The following is a 14,997-nucleotide window of genomic DNA, read 5'->3' as shown; positions in this document are numbered from 1 at the left end:
CCTTAATTAAGGTACAGTCCCAGCATTTGCCTGGTGTGAAAATCGGAAACCACGGAAAACCATCCTCAGGGCTGCCGACAATGGGGGTTCGAACCCACTGGCTCCCATATACTGGATACTGGCCGCACTTAAGTGACTGCAGCTATCGAGCTCGGTGTCAACTTATTCATTTTCCTTTTATTAATCGTCTCTCGAGAATAGACTGTTTCATAACATTTGTTGATTTCTTCCTCCTGTGGTATGTACTCCTGAAACTTCTTCAGGTCGTCCATCTTCTTATAATTTATTGGTAGGCTACATCAATTGGCATGGTCATTGGGCCAGGAATAGGGTTTCTGACATTAAATGTCTGAACCGGTAAGCCGTCAATGTAGGTCCTGGCTTTTATAACGAATGGGAGAGAAATGCATGAACTTTGACATTTGCAAACGCACCCTTTGTTCTTTTGGAATTTCTTTGCCGCGTGTCTCTTCCGACAATATCATTTTTTAAAGAACTACGTCATCCGATTCCACAAGGACGACCAAAAATTCTTGTTTTTGCAGAGGAAGATGCAGATGTACTGCTTCAGACATGTGATAATACGGTTTCTGTAATGAACGTTAAATCTGAGTAGATGTCAATGTAAAATAAGCATGCCTGACGTATGTTGTTTCTGCACAGATTTAGATGTATAGAATACGAAATCGTTGCTAACTCGATTTGTCAAAAAAATGACTTATGCCGTTTCTGAAGAGAGATGACCCATTCAATTATGCTATAGGATATAAACTTTTGTAAACTACATAAGAAAAGATTACGATAACAATACACTCGACCGGATGTGTGGTTTCCGACATTGTGGGAGACAGGTATTATCTAATCTTAACTTAAAACAACCGCCGCTACCACTTAACCAATAATATCTGTTCCAGGAAACTTTACGCCTCTATTTCGACTGTAACCTTATTGTGGAATGGTTGGTTTGCGTATTAGCCACATTTATACCTTTATTAGGAGATAATCCACAATCATGTTCGTGCTTGGTAATGCAGAATTACTGGAATCAGTGATGAGGCTTTTTGCGGTTGGTGTTGTTCTGTATAGAGTAATAAATAAGTTACAAGATTGTGAACAACTGCAAACAGACCTCGATATTGTTGTGAAATGGACAGCAGGCAATAGTATGATAATAAATGGGTTTGAAAGTCAGGTTGCGAGTTTCACTAATAGGAAAATTCCTCTCTCTTTTAATTACTGCGTTTATGCGGTGAAAGTTCCTTATGGGGACATCTGTACATATCTAGGAAAGATATTCATTGGGGTAATCACTTAAATGGGATTATAAATAAAGGGTACAGATCTCTGCGCTTGGTTATGAGGGTATGTACGGGGTTTAGTAAGGATACAAAGGAGAGGCATATAGGTCTATGATAAAAATCCAACTAAAGTGTGCTTCCATTGTATGGGACCCTCACCAGGATTACTTGATTCGAGAACTGGAGAAATCCAAAGAAAAGCAGCTCGATTTGTTGTTGGTGATTTCCGACAAAAGAGTAGTGTTACGAAAATGTTGCAAAGTTTGAGCTGGGAAGACTTGGGAGAAAGGAGACGAGCTGCTCGATTAAGTGGTATGTTCCGAGCTGTCAGAGATGTCATGGAATGACATTAGTAGACGAATAAGTTTGAGTGGTGTTTGTAAAAGTAGGAAGGATAAAGATAAGATTAACGTGAAGTTGGAATTCAAGAGGACAAGTTGGGACAAATATTCTTTTATAGGAAGGGGAGTTAGGGACTGGAATAATTTACCAAGGGAGATGTTCATTAAATTTTCAGATTCTTTGCAGTTATTTAAAAAACGAGTAGGTATACAACAGATAGGGAATCTGCTACCTGGGAAACTGCCGTAAATGCAGATCAGTGGTGATTTATTTATTTATTTATTTATTTATTTATTTATTTATTTATTTATTTATTTATTTATTTATGAGTCTGTCATGCTGAACTTGTCATTTCTCGAGATGTGGTCGAATCCTAGCATTCTAGATACTTGATGTGATAGCCAGTCAATCAATCAATACTGATCTGCATTTAGGGCAGTCGCCGAGGTGGCAGATTCCCTATCTGTTGCTTTCCTAGCCTTTTTCTAAATGATTTCAAAGAAATTGAAAATTTAATGAACATCTCCCTTGGTAAGTTATTCCAATCCCTAACTCCCTTTTCATTCAGGGCAATAACAAAGTTGCTGACTTCCTGTTTGTTAGTAAAACAGCGTTTTTCGAAATTTTACAACCCTTTCTGGAGTTTTTGAAGCGTTGTTGTACTGTTGTAAAGCAATTCCCCCACCGGGCGAGTTGGCCGTACCGTTAGGGGCGCGCAGCTGTGAGCTTGCATCCGGGAGCCAGTGGGTTCGGACCCTACTGTCGGCAGCCCTGAAGATGGTTTTCCGTGGTTTTCCCATTTTCACACCAGGCAAATACTGGGCTGTACCTTAAGGCCACGCAGCTTCCTTTCCATTCCTAGGCCTTTCCTATCCCATCGTCGCCACAAGACCTATCTGTGTCGGTGCGACGTAAAACAAATGGGGGGGAATAATAGAAGCAGCAATTTCCCGTGTTGTATCACGAATTAAAATTCTGGTCTTAGTTCAGTAATTATGTTAAGTCTTGAAACCTAATGAACACACACAAGTCGTTGAGGTTCCGTTTTATCAGCTTCAGCCTTCAAACTAATGCTATCGCGTAATGACGTAGTTGTATTTAATTATCTCCTTATGGTTCATGAATACGTTAAGGTATAGAAGATATAATGGACCTAAACTAACAGCACAGGACCGTATATAACTACTGCAACGCCCATGGGCCCAAGAAATTTCGTGCCCAAGCCCCGTTTTCAAAAAAATTGGTTCGTACACACCTGAAAATTACATATATCAGCAGCTTAGTGGTTTCAGTCGTTTGTCTTCTTTTTTCTTAGCAAATTTCCGTGTAAGTTAAAAAAGTAAAAAAAAATCCATTTCAGTATCAAGCGCACCAACATAGAACTTTTTTGAGTTTGTGATAATAAGAAATAAGGTCTAATTGATTGATTGATTCTCTTTTTATTTTATTTTAAGAAAAGGGACTTGTTTGATCTCTTCTATTGTGAGACATCTTCAGCCTAAACTATTATGATTTAAAAAAAACAACATGATAATCTTAATACTAAAAACAGTGACATATATTAAATACTGAAAAGTCAAGGTGACTCAATCTGTCACATTCAAACACGGATTTTTAGAAACACAGTTCGTGTAAGTCTTAAAACCAGTTATTTGGATATAACAAGTCCCATTGAATTTTAATATACAAAATGAATTGAAAAGATGGTCATAAAGGTAAAGGTAAGGGTTATTCTGCCCGAAGGCAGGTCCGAACCTCCGCAGAGGTGTTCCTGAGCCGGAGTTTACGTGCGGTAGGGTGGCCAGTTCCTTTCCGCTCCTCCATTCCCTTACCCCCCACCAACAGCGCGTGGCAATCCATCCAACTCCTGACCACGCCCAATGTTGCTTAACTTCGGAGATCTCACGGGATCCGGTGTTTCAACACGGCTACGGCCGGACAATTCTTGAAAACTATATATTATTTGAAAAAAAAATTCTCCGCCCTGTTTGTCTCTCTCCCTTGTCCATCCAGCTTGTGTATGGCTCCGTTTGGGACTGTTGTCTGCAGACAAGCAGGGGGGGAGAACTTTTCCAAATAATTAATGGTTTGCAAGCCACATAATACAATTCAACTGAGTTATTCCACCTACAAACAAGTCCTGTTTGATCACATATTCACATACTCAAGGCTTCTAACATGAGATCACATCGACGTTTTTCAAGTTTGAACTCTGATTTTAGCACGCTATGGACATCTTTTCAATTTAATTCATTTTGTTTATTAAAATTCAGCGGGACTTTTACTGTCCAAATAATTGGTTTTAAGACTTATTTGAACTGTGTTTTTTAAAAAATCCGTGTTTAAATGTGACAGATTGAGTCACTTTGACTCTTCAAGATGTAATGTCATTGTTTTTAGTGTTATCATGTGTTTTTACCATAATAGCTTAGGCTGAAGATGTCTCACAGTAGAAGAGACGAAACATGTCCCTTTTCTTAAAATAAAATAATAAGAGTTTTGTATTGTAAAGGAGACACTCAATCAATTAGACCTTATTTCTTATTGAGGCCGACAATACGGATTTACTATGAAATTTATTTCTTGTGATAATCGTAAATAATGTAAAATAATTTTAAGGGAAAAGGCAAAGAATAATAATAATTAGGAATTGGGATAATTTACCAAGGGGATTTTGATAAATTTCAGACTTCATTGAAATCGTTTAAGGGTTAGGTAAACAATTGATAGGGAATGTGCCATCTGGGCTTCAGCCCTAAATGCAGATCACTGTCGAATATCATGCCATGAATGACACTTTCCGCCCTTGTAACGGCCCAGGTCTCACAGATAACAGAAACTTAAAATTATACTACAACGCGCTAAAGGAGGATTTGATTGATTGATTGATTGATTGATTGATTGATTGATTGATTGATGTCGCTGTTCTAAGTTCTTCATACAAGTTGCATTACGATAATGTAACGGAGGGTATCGAACGGCGCGTGTCTGAACTAAATAAGAACACCATTTCCAAAAAACTTGGTTTCTAGACCTAAGACAGCCATTATTAGCCAATCGAACATTTGCATGTGAGCTACTGTTGTTTGTCTACTGCAGACGTACTGCGATGTATAAGAGGCACTAAAACGGATCGTTCGTTATTACATACCTTTATTAACATATGAAAGAGAATATTGGTGAAATTTGAACGAATGTTACGGTCTACAGTACTTGTGTTTGAACAGTATTCCTTTCACAGTAAGGACATGCCAGAAGTCGATTTAAAATACATTTCACATGCAGTAAAGTTCAACAGAATCATGATCGTCCTAATAGGGTATGTTGGGGTAGTTAATTTCATCAATTAAGTATCTTAACGTCTGGTTCATAGTTGGTTACACTAAGCCGGATTCACGAGTCCAGATGTTATCTGTTACCGTGTTTCTGTATGTATTTGTTTATACACTTCATGACTGCAAATGTTTATTCACACAGATAAGCAGAATCAGTATAAAGCCTTTACTTTTGGAGCTTCTTTGTTCAATACTGGGTATTTATCGCTGGGACGACACTCTTTAAACCCAAAGTCATTTTGTAGAGCAATTATTTCGAGCTCAGCTCTAGCTCCATTTTTTAAAAAAATGTTGTCAATGTTACGACGCAATTCTTCAGGAATTTTGTACTATCTGAAGCCATCTCTTTGTCATTTTCCGCGCCGAGAATGGTTTCAGCAGACTGAAGAACCTACAACAGTTATAAAAACTCGTCAGTAAAACGTCTACAAGAGGGTCCCATTTATTACGCTATCCCGGATAACACGTACGTTTTGGCCGGTCTCTAGACATTTCCTATAGGAAGCCATCATAAAATAACCCGTTATATCGCGCTTCGTGCACTTATTAAGACGCTCTTTTCCAAAGGAATATTCTTCAGTTAATTTTTAGCAAAAGTCGGAAAAAAATTGAACATCTTTGTACCCTCGTCGCTAGTGAACCTGAAGAAAACTATAAACTTTACATGGAACTAAAGGTTAGGTCGAGTGCATTGACATTCAGACCTCGGAAACAGCGAATCTTAATATCCCCACAGGGAATCGGCGTGTTCATTGCTCCCTGTGGGTGGGGGACGCAGACAAAGAATACACCCACGGCATCCCCCTGCCTGTCGTAAGAGATGACTGAAAGGGGCGACCAAGGGATGATTGAATTAGAACCATGTGACTACTTGTAATTAGTACCATCACGCGAGGAACATCATGAGTTGCCTTTACTTGCGAGTAGTACCACTATGTTAGGCATAAAATAGGTTTGTGATTAGTAGCAACAGAGGGTGAATCAGTATGGGTTTTACAGTACCCGTGATTAAGTACCACTATATGCTGAACACCACGAGGTTACGGTGCCTGTGATTAGTACCCACTATGTGACGAACACCATGGGGTAGTAAGAGTCCCTGCGATTCGTACACCTACGTGAGGAACACCATTAGTTTGCGTTGCCTATAAGTGGAGCCGTAATGTGAGAAACACCATAGGTCTGCGTTACCTGTACGTATTACATTACCTGTGAGTAGTACCACAATGTGTGGAACACCGTAAATCTACGTTACTTATGATTAGTACCGCTACATGAGAAATACTATTATTCTACTTTACTAGCGATAAGTACCATTATGAGGAGCCGTTGAGCTGCATTTTGGTCCCCTTGAGACATCAAGCATCATCGATTCAGGATTGTGCTTTGGAAGCATCTCCTTGGTCAGTAACACTATTGTTTTAAGATAGTTTTTGGGAAGGTGGGGCATTGCGGGTAGAATCCACTGATTGTTTTAAGTTCATAATCATTGTTGATCGTCTCTTTTTTTTAAAATTCTAGTCAGTGGATGGATTTTGGAATTATTTTTAACTTTCAATATTGTGAGCTGGATCCGCTGATTATTTTAAAATTATTTTCATCCATTCATTCTTCATCATGTTTTGAATTCTGATCAATCTATGAGTTTTGGACTTTTAAATTGTCATTATATTTAATTTCATTTCGTACCACTAGGGGCCGATGACCTAGATGTTAGGCCCGTTTAAATAACAAGCATAATCATCATGTGTTCATAGAACACAGATGTACTAATGCCATAGATGAGATACCAATTTAGGTTTACTTGGAAACAGGTTGTTACATACTGATTTAGAAATCAAGGACGAGGAGGTGAGAGTAGAAACCTTTCTATCACATCCTTTACTGGTTTACCTAGACAGTTGTACGATTGCCTTTCAGTTGTCCACAGTGTATTGAAGTTCGTTTGCGAATTATTATTCTTCCACCGCTTTTCTCACACCTTGTGGGGTTGCGGATGCGAACCGTGTCGCACATGTGGATTTGGCCCGGTTTTATGGCCGGATGTCCTTCCCGACGCCAACCCTATGTGAAAGTATTGTGTGTTGGTAGTGTGGTATTTTTGTTTGAATATAAAGTGGAGAGTGTGTGGACAGACACGAACAACCAGTCCCCGAGCCAGAAGAATTAATCAAACTAGATTGAAATTCCCGACAATAAGTGTTAAAAGGAAAGTGCTTTCGTTATGGGATAAATTAGACATTTTGCGTAAGCGCGATGAAAACACACTCATCTTAACCAAAAACAGATCGCTGATTCGTTAGGAATTCCATCGGCTACGTCAAGAATGATGTTAAACAATCGTGATTCAATTACCGCAGCTGCAGCATTCGGGACGATGTAACACTGTATCTGCAGTATGATATATTGTACATCATTAAACTAGTGTATTTCACTAAAATGATACGTCAATATATAGTCTCTTTTATAATGAGAAACATACAAATTACGTAATTATATTGCTTAGTTTTTCCTGCTTATAACGCTGTCCCATTTACCACGCGTTATTGATGCGGTCCCTTGGACAACGTCTCATCGAGGTTTTGCGCTATATGAATACTTTCATGGACATTGGTTTTCATCGGACGACTGGGTTGGTACAGATGTGGTTCCATCTACAACTCAGCAGCGTTTTCAAGAATGGGATTGATTACCTCATTACCCACTGGGATAAATGTCTTTAACAGATCTGGTGCTGAGTTTTCAGGTACGAAACGTTCTGGTATACTTCTTGGCAGGTGTACAATTTTCATTTAACTGCCTTTTATACCATTCTCTTTTTCTGTTCTTTACATGTTTAACCTGCATTTCTGTAACTTATGTAACCATGGCATGCCTTCTTCATATTGCCATTTGATTTCAGGCCCGTGTCGGCGTATGCTCTCTTTTTCCGGGATACTCAGGCAGCCATCAAAGGTCAGAATCCCAATGCCAGTTTTGGAGAAGTTTCAAAGATTGTGGCGTCCATGTGGGATGCATTAGACGCCGAACACAAGAATGTAAGTATATGAACAGTTCTTATTTATAACACATGCCTGTTGAATTTCATCCTTTTTGACATGTTTTAATTCAGAATATTTGTCACCAAACTTTATACCAGTGGCTTGATTTTTTTTTTATCGCCATATGAATTCTTATTTTTTGGGGTTTAAATTCAGCAGATTTGAATTTGGAATTAAATGATTTAAATATCGGACCTTCCCTTTTTAACGCTATTCCCATGTATACATCGGATCATTGAAACACTTCAGTTTGGGTCTTTGTCGAGGTTTAAGACCGGATTCTCTTTCAGCTGTCGGAACACTCTTGTGCTAGTGAAGATCATACTCAAAGTAACAAAAATTCGAACGTGGGAAACCCTGTTTTGGCGTGGAGTTAATATTCATCTCCCTATAAAACGTAATTTTTCATTATGCAACGAAAATACTGTATAAGTTCATGTTTCATGGGTGCACATTACTTTAAAATGAAGGCGCTGTATGTATCCAAGCATATAATTATCATTGACCATTTTGTGTTCTGTTGATAAATTAGTCACTTGTGGCAATACTACTGACTGGCTAATCGGAGCAAGAGCAGATAGTTGAAAATGTTACACATATAGTCATAATGTTTTCTTATCTATCAAAAGAATGAGAATTCATAGGCTGGCAAATGTTTCCTCCACCAAGAGATGAGAAGTGAAGTGACAACCCCTCTGGCTTCATGAAATGTACCAGGACTTGATAAGGAAACGGACAATATCTGGAACAGAGTTCTGTTTATTGCTGGGCTGTTTAAAAAAAATATTATGTAGGAGTAACTTTTAAAACATTATTTCTATCACTATTTATTATCAGAGTTGCTTTGTTCGAAATAAACGACTTAGCTAAGGATATGTCATTGACGTTTTCGTAGAAAGCTTTCTGTATCAAATGTTACAAATCATAAGCCTTCTCCTTCTACAGCTTATAATATTACCTTCTGATTGCTCCTTGTGCCTGTCAGTTTATATCAACGTCCTCGTTCATCTCGTGTCGCGGCATGGCCTCCTATTCTCCCAAACAAAAGCAAGACAGGGCATGCTTGTCTCTCCATCGCATCTTGGCAAAACGTTCTTCTGTCATCTGAATTATATCTTCTGTTTTTCCATTTTTGTCGAGCTAACTTTTGAATAATTCAGCATCTAAATTTTAATAAGACTGAGTTTTACTATTACGTCGGCATCACGACCTTCCGCTTGAGTTATCACACGACCTCCTAGGGTTTGAAATATGCCCTGATGTCTTGTGTAAATGTAGAACGTTCACGTTTGTCGTAGAAGTTATGTCGGCGATTTGACGGTCAAACTTGAGTATGAACGTAACATTTCTGAACAGTTCTTACAAAAGAACAAGAATAATATTTGCACCAATAAATATTCACAATTTTTTACACAGCGCTGGAGGTATGTAACTATGTTATTGTCGCTCGAGAAATCCATCGCTCATCCAGCTTCGCATCTGGGTAGCAATGTGGAAGGGGAAGACGTTATTCCTTCTGAATCGTACTGGAAGTGCTTCGATTTTATCCTGGACCTTAATCGTTTGATAATTCACTATCGATGGATGTATTTTTAAAAGGACCTGTGACATACAGTATCATGTTCTATAAATTACATGAAAAAAGGAAAGCCCACCTCCATACAGGTCGTGAGGACGCTTGGGAGAAGTGGAAGCTAAAGGCTTCCATTATACGTATTCTCCCGTCACCGAGAGAACCGAACCTGATGTAAACAAAGAAAAATGTGTATCCGTATGTATCCATCCGCGGTCTAAACGCTGATTGGAGAATCACTGGGCTACCCCCAGACACATGGCAGGAACCACGCGGGCAGTCTTGAAACTGTCGTTACTTCGCTTGATTGCGGCGATTACATCAGGATTAGCTCTACATAGACTGTTGCCGAATACCACTGACGTCAACATGTACAGTAGTTGACAGGCAATTGTGATGCGGATTACGGCACAAATTACACTCACTGTACGCGAAAAATAAACAACAATGAATGATAAATGGCATCTCGATATTTAACATATCAGAAAAGAAAGGTAGATTTTAATTTATGGCCGAAAAGTAAATACGTAATAAATCAATCATAACAGCGCATATAAGTAAAACTTCACACATTTAATATTCTAATCAAATAAAATTCTAGCGGGGAACTTAGAAGAGGCAATATTAAAACAATAAAATGTACAGTACCGGTACTTTACCTAATCAGAATATGATGAAGGACGAACGCCTTCCAAGTAAGCGCTTCTTCGATTTCCCAGGTGTTCTTACCAATCCTTGGTACAGTCGTTCGCTGCGCGCGGTATTAATGCTCCACTCCGAAACACAAGTGAACTCGGATGTCAGCTTCGCAAATCCTTTAAAGCTAAAGCCGGGTATTTCTTGCAAAATTTATGAAACACATTCAATGCAATTGCCTTCTCGTCACTTTTCAAAGGTTTCCCTTTGCGATGCTTAACGAACTCAACTCGGTGATCCACATTGCACAAGAACAAGTAATGTTTCGCTCACTCACTCACGCACTGTACTGCTTGCTTCCCAAGCTCACAGCTTAACAAAATGGCGGGTCAAGCATGAGCGAATGCGTCCCTTGTGCTCTTCAATTTGAAATGCTTGTTTATATTAAATAACATTGAATACAAATAGTTTTTGTATATTTCTCTGACTTAAATTATTTGAGGAATTATATTTCGGGCTTTGATCTAGGAACGCACTAGCCATGATGTGGCTAACGAACTACTTTCATGTTTCCGCGTAGGTGTGCCGCGGCAACACTAACCAATAAACGTTAACCCAAGCACGTGCTTATGTTTACATCACGCCTGGTTCTCTGGGTGAAATCTGTATAACATCAGCAGTAACGGTAAAGGGGCCCATAGACGTGCAGTATTATTGCGCAAAATGGATTGTACAATATATTGTTAGCTGCCTATAGACGTGCAATATTATTGCACAAAAATAGAGTTTGTGCAATAAATAGAATCGTGTGGAGATAATATTGATAGTTGTGCAATATATTGTCAGCGGTCATAGACGTACAATATGCGTTGCAATATATAGTCAGTCCATGCCGGTATTTTATTTGGTGATTATATTGAGTGACACTGATCTTTGCTGCGTTTTGATCGCCGTGGGCGTAAGTGCCAAAAAGAAGCAGAAACGGAAAAGAAGCACAAGGGCCAAACTGTTTTCTAGACAGAGAAAAGTAACTCCAAAATAAACTTTTTCTCCTCCTTTTTGCCTGCCATCACGATACCTTCTCCAACGCTTGTTGATACCAACTGACGGGAGGACGGGATATTGCACAATTTGCCAACACACAGCACAGTATTTTGCGATTTGTGCAATATATTTCAAACTTTCTTGATTTCGTACAATATATTGCACAACCCTTCAATATTAAATACACATTATCAATTTTATTGCACAAACCCCGATATTGCGCAATAATATTGCACGTCTATGGGCCCCTTAATTGTAATGGTGTGGTTTGCCCCACGGCCGGCCGCCTTTGGTCCCCGGAATCAACTTCGTACTCATTCTTTGGTGTAGGCTGATTGAACTTTGGATTACCGTACCCCCAGGGGCTCATTTCTTGTGAACATGGAGAAGCGACCACACGGCTCCTAGCTGAATTTGATATTGCTTTCATTTATTTGTTTCTGGCTCCTATTTCGTTTTTTCTATCTGACCTTCGTTAGTCAATTCTTGTCCCTCCCGATCCCAACAACTTTAATTTTTCGTAGGGTGGACATTTTCCCCGGTTTGCCTTGATTAGGGTTGAGAAAGGATGGTTATCTTGCTTTATGTCCCTCTTTAAACAATCATCTCGAGCCGGGCTGAGTGGCTCAGACGGTTGAGGCGCTGGCCTTCTGACCCCAACTTGCAGGTTCGGTCCTGGCTCAGTCCGGTGGTATTTGAAGATGCTCAAGTACGTCAGCCTCGTGTCGGTAGATTTAATGGCACATTTACGAACTCCTGCGGGACTAAATTCCGGCATCTCGGCGTCGCCGAAAATCATAAAAGTAGTGAGTGGGACGTAAAGCCAATATTATTATTATTATTATTATTATTATTATTATTATTATTATTATTATTATTATTTCCGATGATGCCTGCTAAGGACCACGTGTCAGTTTCAATTCAGTTCTTCATACTTTGTTGTTCTCTTCCGTTCCTTCCAATATTCTTTCATCCTTTCACTATGCTGCTTCTTTCTGCCCTGGGACCACTTTGCTTCTTGTTCAATCTTCCTTGGAATCCTTCCATACTTATTACCCTCTTTCTAAATATCTCTGTCCATAATTTCTTCTTCTCTTATGTTATTTCTTTCTAAATCTTTCTTTACTTCTTGAATCCAGCTAGTTGTTGCCTTCTTGTCCCAAAGGTACTTGAAAATCCGTTTTGTTAATCTGGAATCATCCATTCTGTAAATATGTCCGAAAAATTGCAATCTCTTTTTTTCTTGTGGTTTCTGTTATGTTTTCTATGTTCCTGTATATTTCAGCATTAGATCTTAATTTCCATACTTCTGTTGTTTTCACACGGCCTAAGATTTTTCTCATGATTCTCCTTGCTAGTACCTCAAGTTTATCCACTCTATAGTTTAGTACCAGGCATTCACTTTCATATAGGCATTCCAGTTCCACCACTGTGTTATACAGTAGTGCCTTATTTTAAAATTTTTAGATAGACACTTTTTGTTATAAAAATTCTTTGTGATACCATATGCTTGTACCCTTTCTTTGACTGCAGATTTGTCTAAACTATTTTCTTGAATTATCTCTCGCAGATATTTGAATTTTGTTACTCTTTCCACTGGACCCATATCTGTTGCCAAAAAATTTGGAGCATTCTTGATGTTTGTAATTTTTGTTTTTTCTACGGAGATTCACAAACCTGTCTTGTTGGCTGTTTCTTCCAAGAGATTGATTTGTGTTGTTGCACGTGTTAAGTTTTCTGACAATGTAGCAAAATCGTCTGCAAATGCTAGGTAATTTATTTCAATGCCTTTGTTTTTTCTTCCCCAAAGTTACCAGCAAAATGTTATGTTCTTTAAGCTTTACATTCCAAATTCTTACAACTTTCTCTAGAACACATTATTATTGTTATTTATCGTAATCAGCCTAAGAAGAAAAAAAAATGCTCACTTCAAACATTGATATAGGAATTAGAAAGATGTTTTTGAAACTTTCGTCTGGAACGTGGCCTTGTATGGAAGTGAAATATGAACGATAACTATCTCAGAAAGGAAAATAATAGATTTTTTTAAATGTGATACCGAGGAATGTTCAAGGTTAGACGGGTAGATCGAATCACGAATGAAGAAATACCGAGTCGAATTGATGAGAGGAGATCGATTTGGTTAAATTTGATGAGAAGATATAGAATGATAAGGACATATCTTAAGACACCCAGGACTTGAGTTAGCTTTTGAGGAAAGCGTAGTCGGTAAGAACGGTAGGGGTAGACCAAGGTATGAATATGACAAGCAGATGAGAGCAGATATAGGATATAGCAGTTACGTAGAAATGAAAGCGTTAGCACAGGTATAGCGGTATAGGGTTACATAGAGAGCTGCTTCAAACCGGTCCATGGACTGATGACTTAAACAATAACCGCTGAACAGCCCAGCTCATACCTGGTGAAACGCTGTTAGAGAACACCATAATTTGGAAGGAAACTGCTTCCATCCGTCACTGAGCAACAGTGAAAAGAGTAATTAATATTCTAGAGCAATTAATTTGGGTCTGATATAGGTGCAAGATACGATCACATCATTTTTCTTGTAACGAATGTGTACCGGGCTGAGTGGCTAAGACGGGTGATGCACTCCCCAACGTGGCAGGTTCTATCCTGGCTCAGCCCGGTGGTATTTAAAGGTACTCAAATACGTCAGCCTCCTGCCGGTAGATTTACTGGCATGTGATAGAACTCCTGCGGAACTATATTCCGGCACTTCGGCGTCTCCGGAAGCCGTAAAAGTTAGTGAGATGTAAGGCAAATACTAATAGGCCTATATGTAATGAAGTGAAGAAAACCTTGGAGAAACCACTTTCACGATAGTCACCGTCAACGACAGGATTTGAATTCCTGATGTTCAAGCGATGCAGCTTCCCAGGACTTTCTACGGAACAGAACACTATTCTTAGAGAGGCAGATTGATTTGTTCCCTGTCTCTCGGGACTGGTGGCGGTTGCTAGAATAATACATCTCGTCTGTCTGTGAGACTTGAAGACACGTGCTTGAGCGGGAGAAGGGAACGTTTTGTGAACAATGACAAGTGATATTAATAATATTGTGACAGACGGGGCTGGCAGAGCAATAACCAGCTTCATCCATCAAGCTGGGATGTCATATTAATGAGACTACGTTAAAACGTACTACGTCTTGAATTTATCATAAATATTGGTCTGTTTTTTCCCGCTCCTGTCGTCTCGGTCTTCCTTCACTAGTGTGTTGTGACTCCCCAGGGGCTCATATCATGTAAGACATGGGTATGGCAACGTTCTGTTTACTTGTGCCAATCTCCTCTCCCAGCCTTCCTTGGTAAGATCTTCTTTTGCAGTCTCGAAAGGTATTTTGCGCATCGAGTCTTTTTTCTTCCGGCCATTTTTTGGTCCCCTTTCCTCACTCTTTGATGGTTTCTCTTCGCCTGTCTTCGATTCATATTAAGAGAGGATCATAATCTTGTATTTTTGATTTTCAGAATATTTACCTCCAGATGGTCTTCTTCTTTCTTCCGTTACTGCTCCCTCACGAAAGGTTTGCAACCATCATAGATATCCCCCCCCACCCCCTCTCTTTTTTATTCCCCTATACGCAAGTGTTGGTTGTCAGAAAGGAGTGTAATGCAAGACTGTCTTTGTGGGCAGCTCTGAAGATGGTTTTCAGTGGCTTCCCATTTTCATACCAGGCAAATGCTGGGGCTGTACCTTAGTTAAGGCCAC

General features: G+C 39.2%; 1 protein-coding gene across 1 annotated transcript in view; it reads left to right on the top strand.

Moving 5' to 3' along the window:
- The window catches only part of LOC136884796 (TOX high mobility group box family member 2), a 690,340-nt gene that overhangs the window by 630,322 nt on the left and 45,021 nt on the right, over positions 1–14,997 (top strand). Inside the window, exon 7 of the mRNA XM_068230184.1 lies at positions 7,878–8,013. Within this exon, the coding sequence (XP_068086285.1) occupies positions 7,878–8,013 (136 nt within the window). The remainder of the gene's footprint in view (positions 1–7,877; positions 8,014–14,997) is intronic.

Source organism: Anabrus simplex, chromosome 13 (genome assembly GCF_040414725.1).
Source record: "Anabrus simplex isolate iqAnaSimp1 chromosome 13, ASM4041472v1, whole genome shotgun sequence".
Taxonomy (NCBI): Eukaryota; Metazoa; Arthropoda; class Insecta; order Orthoptera; family Tettigoniidae; genus Anabrus; species Anabrus simplex.
Note: the sequence above shows the minus strand (reverse complement) of the source record. Positions and strands in the feature narration are given on the sequence as shown.